Genomic DNA, 27,117 nt, shown 5'->3' with positions numbered 1-27,117 from the left:
ATTACTCACTACTTAAATATATAATTACACTGTAACAATGACACCTTAAAATAAAGTGTAACCGAAGTCTCTTATGCTCACAAAGGCTGCGTTTATTTTATCCAAAAATATGTAAAAAGAGTAATTTTGTGAAATATTAACAATTTAAAATAACTGTTTCTATTTGTATATACGTATTGCAAAATGTCGTTTATTCCTGTGATGCAAAGCTGAATTTTCCAGTCTTCAGTGTCACATGATCCTTCAGAAATCACTCTTAATGATTTGCTGCTCAAGAGACATTTCTGATTATTATCAATATTGAAAAATAGTTGTGCTGCTTATTTTTTGGTGGAAACCCTGATACATTTTTTTCTCAAAGATTTTTGACTGAAATGTCTTTTTCAAAAGAACAGCATTTTTTTAAAATGCATTTTTTGTAACAATTTCACTTTTGATCAATGTAATGTGTGCAGCAAAACAGTACGTACTAATGAAAATATAACCATGCAAAATATGAGCTTGTCATTAAGTTAAACAGGTTAATTACCTGCTTTGTGTTTCATTCTTTATCTTTACTACAGGGCTTTAGAAATGCCAAAGAAAGATTCAAACCAGACAATAATCCCAGTGAAATCTTTTATTTTTTTAAATTACCCCTTTTCCCTTTCACCCTTGTCCTTTCCAAAAATAGATTTTTGTTTACAAACACCACTAAGTACAATTGATTTGAGAGTTTTTGTACCTGACACGCTTATGTAACACCGTCTGGGGTGAATGTCTTCTCAGACAGGCTAACTAATATTCAATTGGTGTTATGGTCTTCATAATATTTCAACAAAATATAATAACATGCTCCACCTCTGAAACAAATGTACTTTTCAGCTGATGTTATCAAGCCCAACACCTGGTTCTATTCTACCATTTAGGAACAACATTAAAGTCACCATGAAATCAAAATTGACAAAAAAATTAAATAAAATTATTGCAGTATTTATTTAAAATGATTTATCCGTGCACATCATCATTTTTTTTTTTTAAATCACATCCCCTCGTAATCTTTAATCAAAACAACTTCCCCTTTGCACTGACATCTCTTCTCATTCTCTTCTCTGATGACGTGTTTACTGGCGTGAGGGCGGAGCAAACTGTCAATCACATGAGATCAACCAATAGCAAACCACAACCATCCAATCAGTTCCCCATGGCATTGGGGGAATATATATATCCACAATTCCCCATTGTAATATTTCATCCAACAAGTCAGTCTTCCAATAATTAACCCTTGAATTCAGAAAACAGTTTTTCAGTTGATCCAGCTGTCTTGTCAGCTTGCTGTCACTTTCAGTACGTATATGCGGACCTTGCATCCTCCTGTGGGTCTTTGAAGGGAATAGCAATCCCGCAATCTCGCCTTTGTGCCAAATATTAGACGACAGCATACTTTTGTGACTGCTGTAGAATTATCAGCATATACACCTCAAGAATCCATTTAGTAAAACGTTCTTGTGCAATAAGATGAATGCAATGATTTAACTGTAGTCAGTAATGATCATAAACATTGTCCTTGATGTAGTCAAGTAATTTTCCATCATTTCTCACAGAACAAAAGCTCAGTAAAAGGGCCTTGTTGTTCACTCAGGGAGGTGGTGGCTTAGCAGGATTTCCGTTTTGTAATTTATGACGACAGTCATGATTTTAATACCCTTGTCAGACTCTGTAACACCCCTTAAGAGCTCCAGTGAAGTGGACAAATATTTCCCTTTTATTCAAATTCTCCAAGAAATCTTGCGAAATGTCTTTTCAGGTACGTGCGGTACCCTAATTCTTAGTAGGCTTTACGGTGAGGTGGCAAGGGTCATTTCACATTTTACAACAAAAGGGAAGCACCCCGATAAACATACAAATGCACACTTTTTTGCTGAACTTTGTTTGGTAATCATGTGATTTATGAGCTTTTTGGAGCCTTTTATTTATTATTTTAAATTCCTGTGTAAACGGGACCTAAATCCTTTGTATTGGATGGTTATGATTTAGTGTGGCCAACTCTGATTATTTAATTCCCTTTTGACACACACACACAATTAGAACAGCGTTCATGGTAATGTCGCACGTACTCATGAACAGTGGATGCCAAGTCGCTCAATCAATGGACCTTTCAATGATCCCAACATTTCTAGTACTGTTTTTTTTAACACAATCCAAACTTAATAATTATATGGGTTAATTATAGAATTTGGGCCCACAAAAAGTTACACGGATTTCTACACAATTTGAATATGTACATCATTGTCCAGTTATTCAAATTGAATGCCCCTTTCATGTTTGTTTATGAATATTATGGATTATTTGATTAAGCTTTCAGCTGTACTGAAAAGACGTGGCTAATATGCCCCTTTTTTACCAGGTGTAATATAAGTCTCAGATGTCCCCTGAATGTGACTGTGACGTTTCAGCTCAAAATACCACCCAGATCATTGATTATACCATGCCCAAAATGCCCCTTTTTTGGTGGAAGCAAAAACACGCTGTTTTGTGTGTGTATCTTTAAATGGTTAGTTTGCGCAAACAAAGCACTGGAGTCACATGGATTACTTTTATGATGTCTTTTCTGGGGCTTAAAAAGTGGCAGGTGAGTATTTATTCTCAAACGTTAATTTGCATAATAGGTCCCCTATAATTTACAATGAAATATCTAAACATCCAAGATACATAAGATAATTTACTTGAGAAACAAAACTGAACAAGATGAGATGTTTTTAAAGAAAAGTTGTTCCTCACTTATTTGTGCTTAAAACAAGAACAAACAATAAAGCAACATTTATATACTTCCCCCCCCCCCCCCCCCCCCCCCCGCACCAGCCACTGTGGCTAGTATTTTTCCAAAGCTATTTGCCACTTAGAATTTTCACTGACCACAATTTCGACATCGATACCATGGGGAAAAGCTGTATTATAAATATATATAAATATAATTAATTAATTAATTATTTAAAAAAAATATTATCTCATAATGTGGCAACAGGTTTATTAGGCTGCTGTCACTTTAAGACCTGACGCACGGATCCATTATACTGTTACACATACGTTTTCTTTCTCAACTGATTACATTCACTTTAAACATAACTGACTGTGTTTACAAGACTGGCATTTTGACTTTATTTTGTGTGTATTTGACTTTTTAAGCGCAATACGCAACGAGAAATAACTCAATTTAGTGCTGAGAGGCGGCTTTATGTGTGTGCACTTTGGGTGAGAGCACAACATCTGTGGGAATGAGTAAAATTATGCCCAATAAGTGCAATCACACGCCGATATTCAAGCCCTGTAACGCCAACAATATTCATCTGGAGCAAATGAAACGAGTGAGTGAGTGGAGGCGGGTTTGTGTGTCACTCGCTGTCGAAGAGATGAGAGCGAGAGAAAGTGCAGCTGGTATCGTGTATCTATTCTGTGGGAAATGAGTATTAAAAGCGTTTCAGATATTTCAGTATCGATATGCATCGAAAAATCTATATTTTTGACATTTTAACACTAAAATGTGTTACTTTTTTACTTGGTTTATCATTTCAGATACCTTTTTAACCCTCTGGGGTCCTTCATTTCAGAGTCACACTCAGGACCTTCGGGTCCAAATGGGCCGGAAGGGTGGGATTAATATTTATAAAAAAAAAATCATCTTTTTTTTTTTTTACTTGTTTTTTATAATATTTTTCTTTTCTTTTTTGGTGTTTTGAGATAATTTCAAAAATAAAAATGATTTATAATTAATATTAATGCAATAATTATGACCCATTTTTTCCCATTGAATATAATAGAACATTTAAAAAAATTTTAAAGCTGTATTTCATTTTAGAGTCAAGCCTAGGCCTCATGAAAGCAAATTTTGAAATGAGATGGATGCCATCTGCTGGACACACTGAGCATTTAAAAAATTCAAAACCCATATGTAATCTGAATTTATTAGTGTGTATGTGTATAAAAGTGTGTTTGTGTGTGTGGATGTGTCTGTTTTGCACTCTTGATCTTTTATAGATTCACCCCTTCACTGTAGTGTGCTTTTTTTCTGGATCGTGGCTGATTTGTAGATTGTACACACAAAAAAAAACTCTGTATTTTCACATTTTTGCCAATTTCCCATTCATTTCCTATGCGGGTCCATTTGGACCCGAAGGTCCTGAGTGTGACTATTTTTTTTACAACCACTTAGACTATTCAAATCCTGTCCCCAATTTTTTTGGGTGTTCATATACCAAGTACCAACAAAGTCACCAAATTTCGGACCATTCCGATAAAGCTATGATTTAAAAAAAAAAATTATTTAAATGCTTCGGGTCCATTTGGGCCGAAGGACCCCAGAGGGTTAAAAGACTTTTAAATACCTTTAAAAAGAAGAAATTCAACCCGTAGGAGTGACTGCGTTACAAACCGCCACTGAAATCCACTCTCATGTGGCGTGTTGGCAGGTGTTTATATATATATATACACTCACCGGCCACTTTATTAGGTACCCCATGCTAGTAACGGGTTGGACCCCCTTTTGCCTTCAGAACTGCCTCAATTCTTCGTGGCATAGATTCACAAGGTGCTGGAAGCATTCCTCAGGGAGTTTGGTCCATATTGACATGATGGCATCACACAGTTGCCGCAGATTTGTCGGCTGCACATCCATGATGCGAATCTCCCGTTCCACCACATCCCACAGATGCTCTATTGGGTTGAGATCTGGTGACTGTGGAGGCCATTTTAGTACAGTGAACTCATTGTCATGTTCAAGAAACCAATTTGAAATGATTAGAGCTTTGTGACATGGTGGAAGTAGCCATCAGAGGATGGGTACATGGTGGCCATAAAGGGATGGACATGGTCAGAAACAATGCTCAGGTAGGCCGTGGCATTTAAACGATGCCCAATTGGCACTAAGGGGCCTAAAGTGTGCCAGGAAAACATCCCCCACACCATTACACCACCACCACCAGCCTGCACAGTGGTAACAAGGCATGATGGTTCCATGTTCTCATTCTGTTTACGCCAAATTCTGACTCTAACATCTGAATGTCTCAACAGAAATCGAGACTCATCAGACCAGGCAACATTTTTCCAGTCTTCAACTGTTCAATTTTGGTGAGCTCTTGCAAATTGTAGCCTCTTTTTCCTATTTGTAGTGGAGATGAGTGGTACCCGGTGGAGTCTTCTGCTGTTGTAGCCCATCCGCCTCAAGGTTGTGCGTGTTGTGGCTTCACAAATGCTTTGCTGCATACCTCGGTTGTAACGAGTGGTTATTTCAGTCACTGTTGCCCTTCTATCAGCTCGAACCAGTCTGGCCATTCTCCTCTGACCTCTGGCATCAACAAGGCATTTCCGCCCACAGAACTGCCGCTCACTGGATGTTTTTTCTTTTTCGGACCATTCTCTGTAAACCCTAGAGATGGTTGTGCGTGAAAATCCCAGTAGATTAGCAGTTTCTGAAATACTCAGACCAGTCCTTCTGGCACCAACAATCATGCCACGTTCAAAGTCACTCAAATCACCTTTCTTCCCCATACTGATGCTCGGTTTGAACTGCAGGAGATTGTCTTGACCATGTCTACATGCCTAAATGCACTGAGTTGCCGCCATGTGATTGGCTGCTTAGAAATTAAGTGTTAACGAGCAGTTGGACAGGTGTACCTAATAAAGTGGCCGGTGAGTGTATATATATATATATATATATATATATATATATATATATTTCATGTATCTGATGATTGTTTATCAATGTTTTGTAAAAATCTGATAAATATGTTTTACGAAAACTATGTTTAATGTATTTATTTTTGGGTGTGTATTACTCTGCTCCATTTAACACGTTTTACTGTTTTTAAACCATTTCCACAGATATTCCTCTCAAAAAGCAAAGCGTTGTTTTCTTTTCTTTTTTTATGGGCCATTCAGCTACTATATCATGACTAATTTAGCCATTGTTTATTGATTGTAATGCAGTACCACTGGTTTCTTGGAGATGTGGATTGTTTTGTTCTCCATAACAATATTGTTTCCCAACAAATCTGAATCTGTGGAACATCCACTCCTGAGCTCATCATGTTTTGTTGGCCGGACTCCAGCATGTGGAGTGGATACGGTTCTTTCCAGCTGTAGTAATTACTGGAGACAAGTCAAACAAAAACCCTGAACTGCGGCACTACGTGTTCATTGTTCACCAGACAATAGGCACTCTTAGACACTCAGACCATGTGCTCCAAAAAAAAACGGTTTTGTTTACTCTGGCAAATACCAGATATGTGTAGATTGTGCTGTTCAGTGATTCTGACCTGTTTCTTCTCCATTCCAGCTTCCAAGAAGATGAAAGACCGATATCTCCTTTTTACATTAGGTAGGACCAGTCACAGTTTCTCTCACTCTTTCTTTCCTTCTGTTCTCCCTGCTGCTGGTGTGAATGAACTTTTTATAATCTTTCAAAATGAAAATGATCTACATAAGAGTTGTTTTATTGTTCAAACCAGGGAACAAGGTCTCAATTTACGACCCTCAGATTCGACACAACAACTTTGTGTTCATTTTGTACATTAAGCTTCAGCTGCTAGGTGAATTGTGGTAGTAAAGTAAATGTCACAAATCTCTTTTACATAACACAACATGAACAAATGAAACAACTGAAATCCTCTTAGCGTCATGTCAGGGACAGCTGCTAATGGTTTTCCGGTTGAGTACGGTCTGAGCGGGATGAATCTGGGAGTGAACAGGTCAAAACAAACCTCTCCTGTGGTTGTTTTCTCAGTTCCTTCATGTGTGTTGACTCATTGCATCAGTTCAGGTCCTCTCTCGTACCATAGCAACTGACCCTTCACACATTTCCCATCACATAGTTTACCCAACCCAGCCCTCGCGCTGCAGACGCTCACTCTCTCTCGGGCACTAGTGCTGTGAACATGAGCAGAGAGCCTTAAGGAATAGTTCACACAAAAATGTCAATTCTCTTTATTGTGTACTTATCCTCATATCATTACCAACGCTTACGACTTGTGACACAAAAGGAGAAATCTTAATTGATCTTGGGTTGTGTTGTTACACAGTGTTGAGGTTTCAGCCAACCACTTTGCTAATGTCATTAACCCTTTAGCTGTCACCCCCCTTTTTGAGCGTTGACGTGAAAATGCACTACCCAAACTTAAACGGTTGTAATTCATGAAGCCTTTGTACTAAAGACTTACGGTTGGTCTCTTTTAAAAGAAGACTCTTGGCAGATTATTGTTGAAGTTGGAATAAATTAATAGAATTAAATTATTTAAAAGTTATTGAAGTTTAAGTTTATTGTTATGAAAATATAATAAAATATATATTTTTCTATTATTAAAAATATATATAAATTAATATAGGTTTCAGCCTAAAAATGACAGAAAGTCAAAGCCATATATCTAACCAAGTTGTGTTCCAAATTTGAAGTTGATATCACAAACATTGAAGTTCCCATGAGATTTTGTTTAGGCGTAATACCTAAAATAGCCACGGGTGCCATTGCATTCCATCTAAATATGTAACCTTGAGACTCAGACCTTTCTGACAATATGTGTTTTGTCAAGATTAGAACATTTTTGATAAAAAATTATGAAAGATGATGCCCAAAAGGGGAGGGGCCTAATAAAAAAAATACCGTTTCTATGGTAATGCAATGTCCAATTTCAAAACGGTTTCACAGGATGAATTCTGAGTTCGTAAGCTTTCAAATGATACCTAATTTATGATAACTACTAAAATATGTGATATAATAATAATAAAAAATTATATATATATATATATATATTATACTTTTTAGAGGACTTTTTACTTTACTTTTTAAAATATAATTTTATCTTTTTTTATTGACAAATACTAGATTATGTTTTATTATGAACTTTTAGCATTAAAAACCAAAGTTTCAATTATTAAAAGTGTGTGCGTCAACTTTTTGTGACAAAGGTCAGAAACTCCTGTAATGAAGTTGATTTTTTGAGGCGCACTCTTGTCATAAATTCATATATTACTGTTCATACATAATTTGTAAGAAAAAAACAGTGCTAAAATATCTATTAAGGAGTCTTAGACCTTTCCAACGATATATAGTTTGTCATGACTAGATTAGGATTTAATAGTAATATAGTGAAGTAAATTTAGGTTGCCCGTATACGGGCAGGTGACAGTTAAGAATGCAAGCAAGTAAATATAATATACTAGTGTGTTTTCTGTAACCTTTAACCTCTTGTTCGGGTGTGTACATGGTTGAGGTGTGTTTGAAAAGATGTCAGTCATTGAATAAATCATTTTAGCTTGCCAAATAAAGCTCTTATTAAGTTTGTCCTTTTATAGTTATTGGGTTTTCTACTGCAACAAAAAGTTATATCTATTGAGAGAGATATATACAATTATGTTGATCGGCAAGATTTATTTTTGTGTGTTTGAAAGCTGCTCAACAAGACTGCATTTATTTGATCAACAATACAGTAAGAACTTTTAATAATCAAATTTTTAAAATCAAAATGGCAAAAGTCACTTTCCATATCTACCCTCCAACATTAAGCTTATATTGATGACGTAATACTTGCATTATGATCCTTAAAGGGATAGTTCCCCCAAAAATTCTGTCATTGTTTACTTATAACATAGTTGTTATAAACCTGTATTAATTTTTTTCTTCTGCTGAAGACAAAAGAAGATATTTTGAAGAATATGAATGACGAAACAGTTGACTTCCATATTTTGGACCTGTTTTCGGTTAGCATTGCTAGTTTGGTTCCCTCCTGTTTTGCCCACAGCTGTTAACTAGATTTGGGAGATGACTGTATGGAAGAAATGACTAGGGTATCAGACTAGTTTTCATGCCAGCTTCGACTCAGTCCTCGCCCTTAAGAGTGCACCCGATGACCGCTGTGTTACGCAAGACCGACAGACCTCATCAAATCATCTTTAGTCCTCTGTCTCATCGCTTATCTGTTCTCACTGCCATATTCTTGCCAGTCTTTAACAGCATCTACGTTTGCATTCCTTTTGATACTGCTCAATACTGAGAAAATTGTTTACTCACTCATGGTGTTTAAATAGCGCGTAGTCAGCTGTGAGTGGTCAACTGGCTCTGACCATGAGAGCGCTGCTGGTAAAGACATAACTGTTGTGTCTGAAGTATTTCCGGATCCAAAAGATAATGCTGCTATTTTTACAATGTAAGAGGATTTACCACAAAAAAAACCCCGAATCTAAATACTATTTTTTTTTTTTTTTTTTGATGGTCGGATGAGGTTAGTAAACCAATAGGAGATTTCCTGGCTTCAAAACAATGCAGTGTTCTATTCAATGCTTTTACTACGGGGCTGTTGAATGCTTGAATCCGATTGGTTGATGAACGATGAAGGTGTGCTGTTATTTTCAGGGAAACACACGGCTAAAGTAGTTCCAGGTCTCGACCGCATTACGGTTCCATATCACCTCGCCAAATGATTTCAGTTATTTCTGGTAAAGGTACTTACAGACTACAACAGCAAAAGAACAAAAACCCAAAACGACACGGACCTAACAAAAAAAAATATATAGTAAACAATAGGATAAAAATGGTTAAAATACTGTAGGTTGTATCTCTGATATCAGTTTACAACTGTTTAAACCTGATTAACAGGGAAACACCTTGAGTTGACAAGAGTAACTATATATAAATGTGTATTACCGTTCAAAAGTTTGGATCAGTAAGAATTAAAACAAAACAAATAAATTACTTTTATTTGGCAAGAATCCGTTAAAATGATCAAAAGTGAAAGTAAAGATTTTTTACATTGTTGCGAAAATAAATGCTGTAGTTTTTCTGAAAAAAATTCCTGAAGAAAATATGTAGCATGGTGTGCACAAAAATATTAAGCAGCACACCACCCAGAAAACCCTAGCAATGGCCTAAAACTACTCGGAACACCTTAGCAACCCCATAGTTACACCCTTTCAACCACCCACAACATCATAAAGATTAATTGTATAAAACTGATGCAAAACAGAAAGTTTTTACACACCATCAAGTCGTTCCAAAAATGTATGACTTTCCTTCTGTGGAATACAAATTATATTGAAATATTTGGAAAACTGCATTAATGTATATATATTTTTTTCAAGTCAATGGGTCCACTGTTGTTTTGGGCCCCATTGACTTTTGTTAAAGCTTAATAATTCAGTATTTTTTCCTTTCTTTCATATGTTCTTCCCTTTAGCTCACAAATCTCTCCTGGACACTGCAGACCTGACTTAACAAAGTAAGTGATTATGCAATGCCAAAATATGACAATTCAATTATTTGAATCAATGATTAGTCAGTCTTCTAGATAGACAGAAGAGTTCCATTGTTCATGTAATTAAAGCAATCATGGTTTGAACATTTACATCCCCCTCTCTCTCTCTCTCTCTCTCTCTCTCTCTCTCTCTCTCTCTCTCTCTCTCTCTCTCTCTCTCTCTCTCTCTCTCTCTCTCTCTCTCTCTCTCTCTCTCTCTCTCTCTCTCTCTCTCTCTCTCTCTCCCCAGTTTTCTGGAGAAGACCATTCGCTCAGCGGTCGAGCAGCACCTCTTCAACACACGCATGCACACAGGTCAGAGTTCAGAGGGCTTGGATGCGACTGCCTACTTTTCATCTCCTGTGACGACGGCCCGAGAGAGGAGGAGACATCTACGAGAACAGGAGCAGCACTTCAGGTAGGAGCAGGTTACTCCTGAAATGCAGCTTTTCTTGGGTTCTATTGACTCTGGTGCGGCTGCAGCCAAACGGCATGGTAGCTGGTCTGTGTAGTGGGCAACCAGTTATCCAGTCACAACGTTACATGCTTCTTAGTTGCTCAAGATGTTTTGCAACTCATCAAAACTGCTAAATCAACTTCAATTCTGCACTTCACATCTGTGATTTCAATCTTTACAGCCACTCCACAACAATTGGCAAGTTGTTTGGTGTGATTGCGATCTAGGTTAATAAATTCACAACTGGATAAACCTGATTAACAGAGAAACGCATTGAGTTATATATTAGAGAATATATTATACTACCGTTCAAAAGTTTGCGGTCAGTAAGACTTTTTTTTTTTGGTTGAATGAAATGACTTCTATTCAGCAAGGATGCATTAAATTAATAGAAAATGACAGAAAAAAACATTTATAATGTTACAAAGTAATTCTGTTTCAAATGCTGTTCTTTTGAACTTTCTATTCATCAAAGAATCCTGAAAAAAAAAATATCAGTTTTTTCACAAAAATATTAAGCAGCACAACTGTTTTCAACATTGATAATTAATAAGAAATCAGCATATTGGAATGATTTCTGAAGGATCATGTGACACTGAAGACTGGAGTAATGATGCTGAAAATACAGCTTTGATAATTTTTATGTATTTTTGATTAAATAAATGCAGTCTTGTATATTTTATTTATTTATTTTGGAAACCTGGAAATAATGCCAAATTCAGAAATTTGATACCAAATGGTCTCAGACTTTTGGCATCCGCTATGCTATACAGTTATATAATTTATATGGTATATGTAATTTATATGTAATGATATGCACACAAGATGCACAGAAAACTTACTTAACACTTCATTTTATTCAAAATATATTTATATTAAAACTAGGTTTAATATTAAGACAGTATTAAAACAAATATTTTTAGAATAAATAAAATAAATTTTTAAAATGTGCTTTATCCATTAACAAGGATGTTCAGCTTCCTGCAGCCGACACTGAATATGAATATTAATTTAGATGATAGTAGATACTTGGCTATTTTAAGATTATCAGCAACTCAATCGGCCTATAGGTAATTTTAACTTTACAAAAGTGTTTTTGTTAATCCCATATAATCACAGTGATTCCTATGGAAGCTTGTTTCCTCCACTGAATAAAAATAAATAAATAAATAATTGTGACTTTTTATCTCACAAGTGCGAGATATGAAGTCAGAATTGTGAGATAAAAAGTCGCAATTACCTTTTTTATTTTTCATTCTGTGCCGGAAACAAGCTTCCATAGATTCAAGCAAAAACATGTTAGATGCAAATTTTTATGAATCTGATTTCCATTCCAGCTTGGGTTTGTTGATGCCTGGATCTCAGAGCGATCAAACTAATCCTGTTGACACGAACTCTAAAGCAAACTATCTACAGACACACTGAAAACATTAGATTAGTGGCTCAACAGTTGTGCTGTTACATAGATGTAAATAAACAGTCACGTCTGCTTTAAGTAGTTGAGGTATCACAGCTAAGGGTTCATTTCTGCTGTGGTCTTAGGATTCGATCCCTTGAGTAAAGGACAAGCACAGGAAGTCCTAGTCTCATCTCTCATAATTCTGTGGTGTCTGAAAGCGAACGGTGTCTTTCTCAGGGTCGAGGGTGATAAAGAGAACATCCCGTCTCCGGGTGTGAGGGTCACAGAGGAGTGTGACAGGCGTCTGCTGCTGCCACACGAGGCTCAGAGAAACAGGAAGCCCAAACACAGTCCCACACTGACTGAGCTCTCCGACAACCAGGACGCCCCCACTGTAAGTCTGATTTTTAGTCTTATCTCCATGGTCTTCTCTATGTCTTTCTGCAAGCAAGCCAAGCATCACTATTACAATTGCTCTTACTTAGGGTTAGTGATTTCAACAAACCACTAACCTAAAGTATTCAATTTAGGAGTGTAACTTGTCCCACAGTGTTCATGCAATAAGACTTACAATTTTCACTTGCCGGACAATGACGTTTTTTTTTTTTTACTTGGGCCAGTAAGCAACCAATTGGCAACAGCTGTGCAACCACTTAAAGGGATAGTTCACCCAAAAATCAAAGTTTTGTCATTAGCTGTTCCAAACCTGTATGAGTTTCTTTCTTTTGTTGAACACAAAAGACGATGCTTTGAAGAATGTTGGTAACCAGATTAGGGCTGTCACTTTACGTCCGAAAATCGATTGCACAATCAATCGGACCAACCAACACAAGTTTCAAAAACGAAAATAGGGAATCGATTTTAACGGCCCTTTTTTTTTTTTTTTTTTTTTTTTACCAAAAATGTATTTTATGTGGACAGATCAATACAGTACACAGAACATGTAGGATGTTGGAAAATAACAATGTCTTTTCTGTTAACCAAATGCTTTTCAATATTCGCTTTTACTTCAATGCAAGTGAACAAGCACGCCGTTATTTGTTGCTTAGTGACGTGTGTGTTCAAGTAAGCCAGAAATGCGCAGTCGGCTTACACGAACTTCCCCAGCAAAGTGAGTAAACATAGAAACACGCCAAATTGGCTAGTGATTTGACAGCATTACCCACCAAAGTTCATTTTTACCCGCATTTGGTGGGTTGGAGGGTGTTAATTTCAATCCCTGAATGTTGCACTCCAGTTTGTCATTGAGCACGAAACTTCACGCCAATAAATCATCAGAAATATTGCTGACTTGTGCGCGTCTCAAGCCCCCTCTTTACGTTCGTCCTAATGCCTGTTAGTTGTCCGTGGATTTGCCTATATTTGGTGTTGAAAATGGAAACGTCTTTAGACATGGAAAATCAATTTTACAATCGATTCATGAACAATTATGTCTCAAAAATCGAACAGGATTTTTTCACAAAAGTGACAGCCCTAAACCAGACAGTTGACAGTAGCCATTGGCTTCATTAGTAATTTTTTCAATGGGTGCCGATAATAATAAAATGTACTTTTATTAACATCAGTAACGTGCAAAAAACACATTTGTATAGGGAAAAATGTACCTATACCAATACCATTTACCTACTTTTGGTAAATGCACTATTGTTCTTCTATAGTATAATCCTGAACAGACTGGAAGCTTCAGTGATTATAAGAGCACTCTTTACTTGCTTTCTGTGTAATTCAGTCACAATTTGAAGACATTTTTTAGTTTTTCATGATAACTTGTGTCTTCCTACTTTTTCCATATATTAGGGAATGGAAATGGCTAATAAGCCAATAAGTGCTCCTCAGCCGCCATTTACTGGTTATAGTGGTAATTTTATATCTTTTTAAAAATAAAAGTGCTTGTTTGCTGCAAAGTTTTAGTTTTCCCATACCTTTAAACTTTTAGTTTTACAAATCATCACATTAAAAATAACATTGGATAATATTTAGAGGTTGGAAGTATTGAAAAAGTGTGAAGCACTTGAAAACCCTTGAAAAGTACTTGAATTTCACTCTCAAAAGGTTGTACGAACCCTGAGATGAATAATGTAAAAAAAAAAAAAAATCCAACTATTTCTGCCACAATACCGTGGTTATAGTCAGGATTGAATATTGGTGATTTGTGGACTGAAAAGCCTTCTAACTTTTTTGTTCATGGTACAATGTTTCTCCTGTTTTGATCTGGTTTATAACAGAGTTATCTCCCAGCAAGATCTGCTTGTGAGTAAACTTGTTCTGAGCTCGCGTAGCACTGTCTATCATTGCTCTGAGCTGATAAACGGTCCGCGCTGCGCAGCTTAAAGGATTAGTTCACTTTAAAAAAAACTTTTGCTGATAATTTACTCACCCCCATGTCATCCAAGATGTCCATGTCTTTCTTTCTTCAGTCGAAAAGAAATTAAGGTTTTTGATGAAAACATTCCAGGATTTTTCTCCAAATAATGCACTTTGCTGGGCACCAAACGGTTCAAGGTCCAAAAGACAGTTTCAGTGCAAACTGCAAACTGTTCAAAGGGCTTTAAACGATTCCAGACGATGAATACGAGTCTTATCAAGCGAAACGATCGCTCATTTGAAAAATAAATAACAAAGTTTAAGTTTAATAATGTCAAATGCTCGCCTTGCTCTGTTTTGTGATGCACGTTCGTGACTCTCCTGTTCGAACTCGTTCATCAAAATGAACAAATCTTTTTTCGAGTCATTTGGTTCATTTAACGAACGAAATGACCGAATTGACTCGGAAAAAGATTCGTTCATTTTGATGAACGAGTTCGAACAGGAGAGTCACACAGAATAGAGCAAGGCGAGCATTTGAGCTTATAAAACTTAAACTTTGTTATTTCTTTTTTAAATGAGCGTTTCGCTTGATAAGACTCGTATTCATCGTCTGGTGTCGTTTAAAGCCCTTTGAACAGTTTGCAGTTTGCACTGAAACTGTCTTTTGGACCTTGAACCTTTTGGTGCCCAGCAAAGTGCATTATATGGAGAAAAATCCTGGAATGTTTTCATCAAAAACCTTAATTTCTTTTCGACTGAAGAAAGAAAGGCATGGACATCTTGGATGACATGGGGGTGAGTAAATTATCAGCAAAAGTTTTTTTTTAAAGTGAACTAATCCTTTAAGCAAGAGCCGTTTCTCATGTAGCAACAGAAATGGCAGCTCTTATCAATTGGGCAACGTGGTGGATGCGACCTCTAACAAAATTTAGTCGCACTGGAAGGAAAAAAATGTTGTTTGGGTGAACTATCCATTTAAATGACGTCCCCCCCAAAAAAACCACTACACATTAAAATGTAGTGTGGTACGAAACAGTGTCAGGAACAGCTAATTATCTTAAAATCCTTCTTGTCCTTGTTCATGGGAGACAGACAACACTCAATGTGTCTCTGTGGAAAATCAGAGGTAAATTGCAGGGCTTGCTTTTGTCTTAATAGTGTTTTGACGAAATCACTGACTCATGTTTATGCTAGGTGTGTGATTTGTATTTTGTATTTACCTCAGCAGATCAGACCACAGTGTTCAAAGCATTTGTCGGCACACCACAGTGACGTGCATTAGACACCATTAAATATGTTTTAGTAATGTCTTGGTTATACAAAAACATCTCTTGGCCAACTTGTGGTTGACCAATATGGGCATTTTATTGGCAGATAACCAATATAATTAGACGTTCGGTTTGTAATGTAGACAAAAGTCTGACACCACATAAAAATCAAAACGTAACTTCTAGTAAACCTAGAATTAAAGCAAATGCGTTAAATATGAAGGACTTATTACACAAATTACAAAGTTCATGTTTGTTTTTTCCATTCTACTTTTCAACCAAATTGTTGTACACAGAATTTATATTAAAAACATTTACACTAGGTTACACTAGGTGGATACTGGCCAGTGCATATCACTTTTACAACTGTTAAACATGATAATAACCCTGGATTTGACTGCTGCAAAAACTTGTATATGCACCCTAGGTAATAGCATCGGATATTAGCACACTTTTAGCACACCTTACTGTCACATTATTTGTTTATTTAATGTTGGTTTATGTTTTCTTTGTTGTCTTAACATATTAAGACGCATGTGTTGGTTTTCTTTTAAATCTAGCCAATGGAATGCCAAGAGCCACCTGGGGCTTACGATAGAAATGCTACGGAGAACAGGTAATTTAAACCCCTCTAAATGCATTATGTGCAGTTCTATGTATGTTGGGCAGTAGAATGAATTGAAATGGGTCACATCACGAGAAATCTTCTGTTCCCAAAACCCCATCTCTTGGATAACTGAGCCCCTTGGGTTTCTGAGATCAGAAACCTGAAAGCATTACCATGTAGCCCACATTTACAGTGCAATGTTGCTTATTTAGTGGTCATAAATGATGGATTTGTAAACACTCTGATTTAACAATACGAGTAAAATCAGTGAAGGTCAAATCTTGTGCCGTCTCTGACTGTGTGTGTAGCACCTACCACTCTGCACACTGGATCCCAGCATGTGAAACAATCATTTTTTTCAAAACAATATCCCTGATCATTTCAGTCTGCTCTTTACCGATTGAGCAGTTAATTGATAATTTTAGCAAATAGCAATGTTATGCTGTTACAATATCACTAATGAAATATATATTTTTAGGGGGAACCATCAAACGGAACATGGGTTCAATTTTATTCAGGTGAGTGTAGTTTTTTTTTTTCTGTATCATATTTCCTGCCATTTATCTATTTTTCTTTCCTGCTTTGTATATCCTTTTTTCTTACGTTTGAGCACCCTACACGGTTCACTTTTTTTTTTTATTGCGACAAGTTCCTGTAATCACAGCCTCGTTTTTTAAAAGAAAAATGTAGATGAACAACATACTTGAGTGAGTGAATTTTTCGCAGAAAGGACATCAAATAGACAGCTGTGCTAAATCTTTAGGCTTTCACAATGTCTTTTGATCGTCTGTCACGGTGGCGTTAAGACTGTTTGGTACATGTCAATATTGATATACATTATCAGATCTTTGGATAAAGGGATTAGTAAAGCATCTGAATTGCATCGAAAACAATGGTATCTGTTGGTGTTACTGTGAGAACATCCTGGATTTGTTGAACCACCATCTACCTTTACCCTGCCGTCGTGCCATCTGGGCTCTGGCACCGTCTAATGCCAATGTGCCAATTGACCAAAACCCTCGGGTTTAGTTGTCTTCCTGCATGTTCAGACCAATCGGTTTATCGTCTTTGGTTGTCCTCCAAGTACTGATACACAGTGGTCCCGTAGTATTTGAACACTCTTAAAAATAAAGGTTCTTTTTTGGCACCTATGGTTCTATAAAGAACCTTTAAAGCAGCACTAAGTAGGAATTCCGTTTTTGTCAAACAGCGACCCCTAGAGTCGCTGTGGAGTACTTGTACTGTCTGGAATAGCACTCACGCAGAGATGGCTCGCACTCACGGCCGGATCCCCTCCCCCTGTACACCGGTACCTGTTCAGTAGGATGGACACTGTAACGAGTGGAAATAAGGTATGGCCCCTTTAAGAGCTGCGCGCGCCCTGTTTAACTGTCGGCAGTCTGTATTGTATGTGCGCCTCGAACACCACATGTATACGGCGCCGGGTTATTTCTGTTTGATGCTCATTTTATCAGAATTTTATCAGATCTGTTTTTTGCCGTAAAGCAATTCGTTACCTCGTGAGACCTGATATCACACGATACTTCCTAACACTGAGGCGGCCCGCCGGCCCAAAGTTGCAAGGGTGGTTTTGCGGCTCACAGGCACCAGAGGGGTGCGAGACGACCACCATTCAACACGAAATCAGTAATATAAACATTACAATGACTCCAAAGCTGTTCGGTTAAGGTAAAAAAAGTTACTTAGTTCACCGTTAAAGGCACACTATGCAGGAATGCCGTTTTTGTCAAACAGCGACCCCTAGAGTCGCTGTGGAGTACTTGTATTTAATGTAAATGCCACTCACGCAGAGCGTCTGCCATAGACTGGTCTCTGCACTCACGGCCTGATACCCCTTTGAAGCTGTTATATTAAGGTACAAATCTTGCATTGTGTTCCTTTAAATAAGAGATCTAGCGCTAAAATGTGTTTTTGAACTCAACCTGAGCGCTCGTGTCCGCTGCTATCAGTGTCATGGATACTTACATAGTGTCTCTTGTGGCGGCGCGCTCGCAGTCTTCACTCGGACGCGCTCTTCAATCTATCGCCGTTGCAGAGACTCTCTATTCATTCCGGCGAAATCACAAAATAAAATGCACACAAACTTAGAAAGATTTACTTACTAGTCCATCAACAAGATCGCCAGGTCAGCATCACTGTTGCATCCAGTGCTGCTTTTTAGCTCGCGCCAACGAGTGAAAGCCCGACCGAGTGGGACTCTTGTCCGGTGACTCACGCGGTCAGATTCTCTTTTCCTTTTCATAGTCTCTTCCGACCGCGTTTTATTTGCTTTTTCCATCGTCGAGTATCACGTCTGAAATGCGCGCAAGTGTCTTCGTGCTTCAAATGTTGTTGTTGATGTGTGTGACGTCGTTGTTGATGTGTGTGACGTCGTTGCCGTAAAGCATGTCGTGATTCTCGCGAGATTTGTCGGGGGCGCTCCTCTCAAACTTGCATTGCTGGTTTTTCCAGCGGCGTCCCCCCCAAGCTTTACTACCAGGATGATTCGCCCTACTATGAGTTTGTTTACCACCGAAATGACTTTGAAGCTGTTATATTAAAGTACAATTCTTGCATAGTGTGCCTTTAACATCCATGGAATCTTTCCATTCCACGAAAGGTTCTTTATAGTAGCAAAAGGTACAATAAGGTTCATTAGTTAACATTAGTTAATGTATTAACTGTCACGAACTAACCATGAGCAATACATTTGTTACTGTACTTTGTACTGTACGTTACTTTGTTAACGGTAGTTAATAAAAATACAGTAATTTATTGTTTATGTTAGTTCACAATGCATTAACTAATGTTAACAAGATTTTAATAATGTATTAGTAAAGGTTAAAATTAACATTTACAAAGATTAAGAAAAGTGCAGTTCATTATTAGTTCATGCTAATTAATGTAGTTAACTAATGTACGTTATTGTAGAGAGTTACCCTTGAGATGATTAAATTCTTCAAACTAAGAAAAAAATGGTTCTTTCAACAACTGTTCACTGAAAGGGTCTTTCAGGAACCCGGACTGGTTCTTCTCTGGCATTCCTTTTTAAAAACCTTTATTTTTAAGTATATTAAAACGAACAAACTCCTTGAAATTAGATGTAGTGCTTGTGCTATTATTCTTTCAAAAGAAGGTCACTCGGTTTGTTTATTTAACTGATGCAATGACATTCATACACTTTTAAGAGTGATTCAAGCGTTCAAATACTTTGAGGGTCAATGAAAGAGTTGATATAGTCACAAACATCCTGTGTTGAAATATTTCTCTATCGACGGTTCAGTCTGTCTAGTCTAAATACGACTATATAATAAGACTAAATATAAAAATCAAGCAATTCAGTTTCCTTTCTCTTTGTCCTTCAAAGATGTTTTTAATGTTCCCTTTTAATTGGGAACAGTTTTCTATTGGTTTTAAGCCCAAACAATGGCTGTCATTGTGATGTCACATGCATGTTGAATCAGTGTCACTGCATGTGATGCGTGAGATCTTACTCCTTCATGCGCTCTAGCAGTTAGAACATGTTGTACACAGCTGTGACACGTACGCAATGCATTGTGGTATAAGAGTTTGGCATCCCGTTGATTCTGGCAGCTGATTAGAGACCTTTTTCTTTGAACGTTTGGTTTTCTAAGTAATGAATTTTTTTTTTTTTTTCATTTATGGTAAATTCATAATTTTATCTTAGTTTCACATTTAATGACTGCTTTTAATGTGGACTCTCTACCTTTGTCCTTATTAAAAGTTTTAATCAGTGCATAAAGATATTAATAGTATTTTTAGAAAAAATGTTATTGAAGACTGACACATCAAGAGCTTTGCCCTGTGGGGTCTGTAATTTTGAGATCACATGACCAGCCGAATACTACTCACTTAATCTCGGTAACTCTCTGTAAACGTTATTGGACTCTCGTGGAATGAATTAATCTGGCCTGACTGACTCCGTACTACTTTTTTTGTTGTTGAGTGGAGGGCATTTTCAAATATGTTCATATTGCATGGAATTTTTATTTATTATTATTTTATTTCATTTTATTCACATCTTATTTCAAATGCTTAATTTCCCCCCTAACTTTTCAACAACACCTTTGCTTCAGAGCTTTTAAGCCACCGTTTGAGTTTCTAGACCAGATTACTAGTGTTTTGGCATCTCTGGATATGATGAGATGTGTAGATTGAAATATTTATACCCATAACAACTCCAATCTCATCATCAGCCATATAATCTCATTACCTCTTTAATCACGACGTGAACAGGTGATGACAAGATTATCAGATGGATTGTTTACTGTTGATTGCCCTTGATTGGAGAGATTTCTCTGGGACAAACATCATGTGAAGGCTCCAAATCTGCCGAAAGCCTGTTGATCTAAGTCAACTGACTTCCACCGCTCGGGTCTTAAACTCGTTTTCGTCATGGTTTAAGCAAAAAGCATGTAGATGTTGTATATACATTAGGTTTACGTTCACACTGTTAACACATTCTTGTTATAAACGAGCAGTTGGCCTGCACATGAACTGGTGTTTATTTTATTATCAGTTTTGATGAGTGTTGTATTTGTGCAATGAGGCACATTTCAGGTTAAATGTTTACTTTTTGTGTCCTTACATTGAAGTGCCAGAGTTTTCACATTCAGGATGTCTGGACAGTCCGTTTCCCATTCTGTTCCTTATCTCCTCTGGTGGTAATAAACATCACGTCTCTTGGCATGTTGGCAGGGGCATTTTACAGAGTCATGCACACAACTTTAAACAGCACAAAGTCCTCATTCCAAGTTTGGATTGACACATAATCAGGAGTGTTGCAATTATGGACCGTTATGGGCACGTAATGAAAATCACATCGACAAAAATAGCACGTCTGCAATGGCACAAGTGCGTTTCAAATCCAGTAGCATTAGCATGAGTAAGCCCTGTGTGCCGTAATAACAGAAAACAGGACCGTTTGTCATCCTGTCGGTAATGCAGGACACACTGAATTTTTTTTTTTTTTTTTGGTGTAGAACCAATTTTCACTCAGAAGTTGTTAGTTAATTGAACAAAATGGCAATTAAGACACTGAATTAAATGTGAAATTTTAAAGTAGAAAATCTGAAATGGAATTTCCAATAATCTTTGTTTTATTTGAAACTTCAAAAAGTCCCCCTTTGCTCCAAAAATAGACCCCATCCCACGCCCCAGTGGCGGAAGTGTGTGTTTGTGCGAGTGACCGAATTGCATGATTTGTCTGCACCCTTCACGACCCCTCCTTGCGTGATTTGATCATCGCCGAAACGGGGGGGGGGGAAGAGTCCCGGCAATGATAAAGTGAAAAGATTGGGAAGGCATTTCTGCCTGCGTGCTTTGCGTGCTTGGCATGCTACCCCCCCTCTCCCCCCCTCTCTCTCTCTTTATGGGACACACAGCAGCTCAGAGAGAAAGGGAGGGGTAGAGAGATAGAAAAGAACATAAAATTAGCCACACCTACCCTGGAAGGACCATGGGTGGGGCTTGAGCAGGGCAGACAGCCAATCAGCAGGCAGGGGTTTGTCCTGCAGTGCCGCCCCCTGCCTCCTCCCAGCCTGTAAGTAGACAAGGGCAGACGCAGGCAGGGTATTGCTCAACCTAAGAAGCGCACTACCCCCACTCTGCTGTAGTTGGTGTTTATCCTTCGCTCTTTTCTCTGCTAGACGCCTGCCATGAAAATCCAGGAGGCTCTTAGTGGCACAGAGCCGTGCGATGATGTCCCTCGACTGGACCTTTCTACTCTGACAGACGACAGCAACTGGGCAGGTCAGTGTTTTTTTTATTTTTTTTATTTGTGTGTCTCACTTTGTTGCTGTCTCTCTCTCTGCACATGGGCGGCAGCTGCAAGTCTGCCTTGTGTCCTCATGCAGTGGGTATTATTAAGTCACTTAATAGAGGAAGAAGATTACAAGTAGTCTGCAATCTGTTTTCCTCCTCATGCATACTGTGTTGCGTTTAGTCTAGAGAGGCTTATTTTGCATTGCAACGGCGTGCTAGCTATGCTTTTTTTGTGCATTGTTGTTGCAAATACTGAGATTGTAGCCACAGCTACTTCAAAGCCCTGCGATGTCCCTTGAGAATTTTGCCTCTGGGATTTATTGAGTTTGCACTGGATTCAGCTGCGGTTCTTGCAGTTGCATGTTTTTTCTCTCTTCCCACACTTCCCCTTTGGCCATAATTCTCTGTTTGTAAACAGTCGCAAGGCTGTTGATTGCATATTTGTGCTTCTTTGTTTATGTATCATATTTGTTCAGATAAATAAAAAAAAAGTGTTTGAATTATATAGGTTTTATTTAATTTTTTATTTAATTTTAATGTGTATTAATGAATATGGATTATAGCACTTTCTTGTTTATTCATCATATTATTTGAGATTAAATGAAATATTCTTTTGTTTTTATTTTTTTTACATATAATTTTAATGTATAGATTAATTTATAAATATAGATTATAGACTATATAAATACTATATATTAAACATGTATGTAATATGTATATTTAATGTATGTATTAGTGTTTTTATTTTTCTTAGTTAATTTTAATGTATAGATTTAATTGATTTATAAAAATGATCATAGCACTTTTTTGTTCATCGAATCTTTGATTGATTGATAGATAAATGGATAGATAGATAGATAGATAGATAGATAGATAGATAGATAGATAGATAGATAGATAGATAGATAGATAGATAGATAGATAGATAGATAGATAGATAGATAGATAGATTGATAGATTTTTTTCACAATAATATTTAACTTTGTATATAAGGCCATGGTTTATACAAGCAGTCTATGAAGTCGAAATGAACTTCACTGATCAGATGCATCACACTTAAATGAGTTTTATCAGCCACGGTGGTTCGGTGCATTTTCACAGCTGCTGCGTTTCAGTCAAGTTTACGACGACGGACCGCATTTGTCATCTTCAGTGTTTAAATTTGTTTGGGGAGGGTGAGCCTAGCAACAAGCAGACTTTCGGCTCTACAAGCGGAGGACCGTATAGTCATAGCAACCGAGAAGTGAAACAGGAGGAGGTTTGAATCCTGGAGTCTGAGAGCTGTTGCTATGTGCACGTCACGTCTCAGCCTTTTAAACTGGTCATGGCTATTCACAATCTCCTTTCCTGTTTCCTCTCCTGTTCGTGCAGCACGTGCCAGTTGTAGACTTGTTCCAACAATGCGCAAACACACCCCTTTTCACATTGACCTTGGAAATGTTGTAGTTTACGATTTCTAGAGATCTCCGTCCGAGGCCTGGCACAGATGCGCCCTAGGCAGTGAAGTGCACATATATGGAGCTGCCCTGCTGACAGGTTTGCCATGTTGATTCACAGTTACCCTTTACTTTAATATAGTGCTTAATATTGTGGTCACAGCCTTGGCAGGATCTCTATTCTGTATAATGCACTTGTTCTGTGGCACCCTCTAGTGAGAGCTTCAAACGGCTGCTTGCAAAATGACACATCTCAACTAAAATGGTCCAAAAAAAAATGGCCCTGTGGTTTTGCAAGGTAGAGACATTCCTGGGAGTGCAACATGAGATATTTCCTCCATATGCGTTCTTTTGTTTAGACAGAAATGTTTTCGAAGGTTTTCTGTTTTTTTTTTTTGGTAGTTTTAAAATATGTATTGTGAAAAGCGTTATTACTAGTAAATAAGTAGAATTTTAAGGCCATTCAGACCTTTAATTTGGCATTTGACTTCTTATACACAGATCCTTGCAATTAATTTGACCAATAAAATTTCAGAAAACACAATTCTGACAATTTTATTGAAAAAAATACTAATATATATTATAAATAAACTCACTATTTTTGGGGTGCATATTTCCTAGATTTATTCTGCAAATCCTTGCTGTTTATGCAAAATGGAGCAACTCAATTTAGAAAAAACATGAAAAAGATTTCAGAATATTATTGAAAAAAAAAAACTATTTAAATGACTGATTTGTATAGCTCTGTGTACTTTATCTAGTTATATTCTACAAATCCTTGCAATCATGTTTGTTGTGCTGATCAGAACAACTTAATCACACATAACATGATAATAGTTTTGGGACAAGATTTATTGTAAAATAAATTCTCTAGTTTTTTGGGTAGTCAATGTCCGGTTGTGCATTATTACCCATTTATGCATGACAAATCGTAGCAATTTAGTTAGTTATGCCACGGATAACGTGATTCTTTCAAAGCAAAATTTATTTTGAAATGAACTACTATTTTGAGTAGTTCATAGTGCTTTTTACCTAGTTTGTTATGATGAGAGTGGAACTTGAGCACTGATAACATGATGAAAAAGAATCAGTTTTATGTGTGGTTGAAATGTAACAAAACAAATGTAATGCTTTGTGCATTTTGTTGTGCATACATGGTAAAATTCTATAAATTGTAGCAATTATGCTAAGCAGATGAAAAGGGTAAATGATCATACAAGCTAAAAGTGTTTTGTTAACATCTTCGTAAGCGTATGGTTGCTGGAATCGAGTTCACGTGACTGTAAATATACAGTGGCAGTAAAAACAAGCTGTTGCTCCAGCTCATGGGAGTGGTCAAATGAGTGTTCAGGACTGTATGTAACATTGAGCTGCCAGACCTTTGTCCCACTGCAGCCGGTGCCAAAGCACATTGCGGTGACCCACTGCAGTGCCAAGAGGCAGCGGCTCGCCCAAATGTTTGTCAGCTGTGATGTTCACAATCTTATATATCACTGCCTGCTTTTCTGCCCGTCTCATCATTTTCCTTGGGTCGTTATAACAGTGGCGTCATTGGTTACCTTTCTTTCCTTTTGTCTTTCAGGTTCTCATTTCTTTAGTGCTTCTTTCCTTGATTTCAAAAGCCTTTTAAAATCAAGTCACAATGAGGGTAAGGGCTGAGATCTGCTTTTGTTAACAACTTGATATCCCTGAGCCCCGTCTCTCACCAGTGACCTTTAAAAGCTGCCCAAACTGGCATGTAGCTACTAACATCTAACATACTGCAGCCTTTGCGGACAGGCACAATAATATGTGGCTTTATTTATGTTCTCAATAGCCTACTGAGACTTTGTGAGCCTTTCAGTGAAAGGCCATCTTGTAGCACATGCTTGGATGCATTATGCCGGCTCAACAAAATGGCTCCAAATGCGCTGCATGAGGGAGAGATCCACCTGACCCATTAGCTCCTCAAGCATGACTTGTAAGCGCATGACACAAAAAAGTGCAAAGAACCTGTAGGAATTTAAGCTGTACCAGATTGGTTGCACAGCAATTTTGAAAAGCATGTTGAGCTGTTTGTTCGTGTGTGCATGTATTGAAATAATGCAATAGCATCCCTGCTAAGGCTATTACTGCTAATATTGTGAATAACGATTAGCAACTGCATAGCTGTGTGCCGAAAAACACTGAACTCTTTTAAAACCACATAGCAACACCTAAGCAATCACCCACGCCACAACACATAGTAAAAACCACTTTAATAGTCCCATAAACTATATTGATGTGTATTTTAATGTTCTTTTAGAGTTTAGTAGGTACATCTATTAAAAAAAGTTACAGTCCCAAACTTTTTCCTAATGAACGTTGCCTTGTGCAAGGGGTTTTACCTTCACTTCAACACTGTAAATATGCTGATATCAACTTTATAACAGCAGATAAGATCAAGTTTGATCCATCATGCATGGGAGTTCCACAGGTCACATTGCAGTCAGCATTTATCGCCACATTCTTCTCGCTGCTTCATTAAATTGCTCTTCTGACCTTACTTTATGATCCCGGTATCTGCATAGTAAATAAACACAACATTCCGATATCACAGCATGTGCTCACTATGTTTGTTTAATAATCTGTAGTGCATGACACTCCTCAGAACACTTTGTCATGGTTACATTTAATAGTCTGCAATGAAAAATTACAGGTGTATTGTGTATTTAACAAAGGTGATAGTGTACTTATCTTTCTTAGAGATAAAAACAACTGTCTGTTGAGCTGAATAACTCACATTCTAATGTCTAGTGGGTATGAAAATAACAATATTGTCCTCAGGATGCCCGAAATAGCAACAAGGTCAATAGAATATCAGCCTAGTTAAAATTTAATATGTTCTCCACGTTCCTTTGGCCCTGACTTTATATCAACACAGACAAGATCTACCACTTGTTCCCTGTTTGGCTTGCTATTTACTAAGTGACTTGTGAAATCTAGGCACGCTGCTTTGTCATTTCCCTCAATTTTAACGCTTGTGTGTTGACAGAACCAGTGCCAGCCTATTCGTCGTGGCAAAGGGAGAGTATGGACCGCGAGGAAGCTCGTCTGTCTCCCCATGCCGGTGGCAAGCCGATTCGCCAGCTCCTGGAGGAGGACAGCGACCCAATGGTCTCGCCACGGTTCTACGCTTACGGAGACGGTCGGCAGTATCTGGACGACACAGAGGTTCCTCCATCACCACCTAATGCCCACTCCTTTGTCAGGTAAAACAACAAACCCTTGTGCGGTCTGAAAGAGGAAATCCTATGTTTTTCGGAGGGTGAAATGAATGCTGTTCTCCATTTTAGTAGGCGAAGAAGTTCGTCGTTAGGCTCCTGCGACGATGACCGGGAAGAGTTGACCTCTGCTCAGCTTTCAAAGCGGATCCACGTACTCAAGAAGAAGATCCGGAGGTTTGAGGAGAAGTTCGAGGATGAGCGCAAATACAGGGTGAGCGAAAACATTATATCCCATGATGAGTCCCTTTTAAAAGTTGCGACAACTAAAAATCCTACGACTTCTACACTGATAAATCGATCCCATTCTAATCAGTGAAGCAGTCTATTCTGGAAAACATTGTCAATGTGCTATTTTCAT

The 27,117-nt window shown here is 37.6% G+C and overlaps 1 protein-coding gene across 1 annotated transcript in view; it reads left to right on the top strand.

Annotated features, from left to right (window-relative positions):
- fam13a (family with sequence similarity 13 member A) overlaps window positions 1-27,117 on the top strand; it is a 57,431-nt gene that overhangs the window by 23,749 nt on the left and 6,565 nt on the right. Inside the window, exons 10-20 of the mRNA XM_056253537.1 lie at window positions 6,311-6,352; window positions 10,200-10,241; window positions 10,507-10,674; window positions 12,350-12,506; window positions 16,248-16,303; window positions 16,603-16,630; window positions 16,720-16,812; window positions 21,964-22,066; window positions 25,097-25,162; window positions 26,528-26,744; window positions 26,829-26,970. Of these exons, the coding sequence (XP_056109512.1) occupies window positions 6,311-6,352; window positions 10,200-10,241; window positions 10,507-10,674; window positions 12,350-12,506; window positions 16,248-16,303; window positions 16,603-16,630; window positions 16,720-16,812; window positions 21,964-22,066; window positions 25,097-25,162; window positions 26,528-26,744; window positions 26,829-26,970 (1,114 nt within the window). The remainder of the gene's footprint in view (window positions 1-6,310; window positions 6,353-10,199; window positions 10,242-10,506; window positions 10,675-12,349; window positions 12,507-16,247; window positions 16,304-16,602; window positions 16,631-16,719; window positions 16,813-21,963; window positions 22,067-25,096; window positions 25,163-26,527; window positions 26,745-26,828; window positions 26,971-27,117) is intronic.

This window comes from Rhinichthys klamathensis, unplaced genomic scaffold, assembly GCF_029890125.1.
Source record: "Rhinichthys klamathensis goyatoka isolate OS25496 unplaced genomic scaffold, OSU_Roscu_1.1 h1tg000107l_1, whole genome shotgun sequence".
Classification (NCBI taxonomy): domain Eukaryota; kingdom Metazoa; phylum Chordata; class Actinopteri; order Cypriniformes; family Leuciscidae; genus Rhinichthys; species Rhinichthys klamathensis.
The sequence above is the reverse complement of the archived record's forward strand: the minus strand, read 5'-3'. Positions and strand labels throughout refer to the sequence as shown.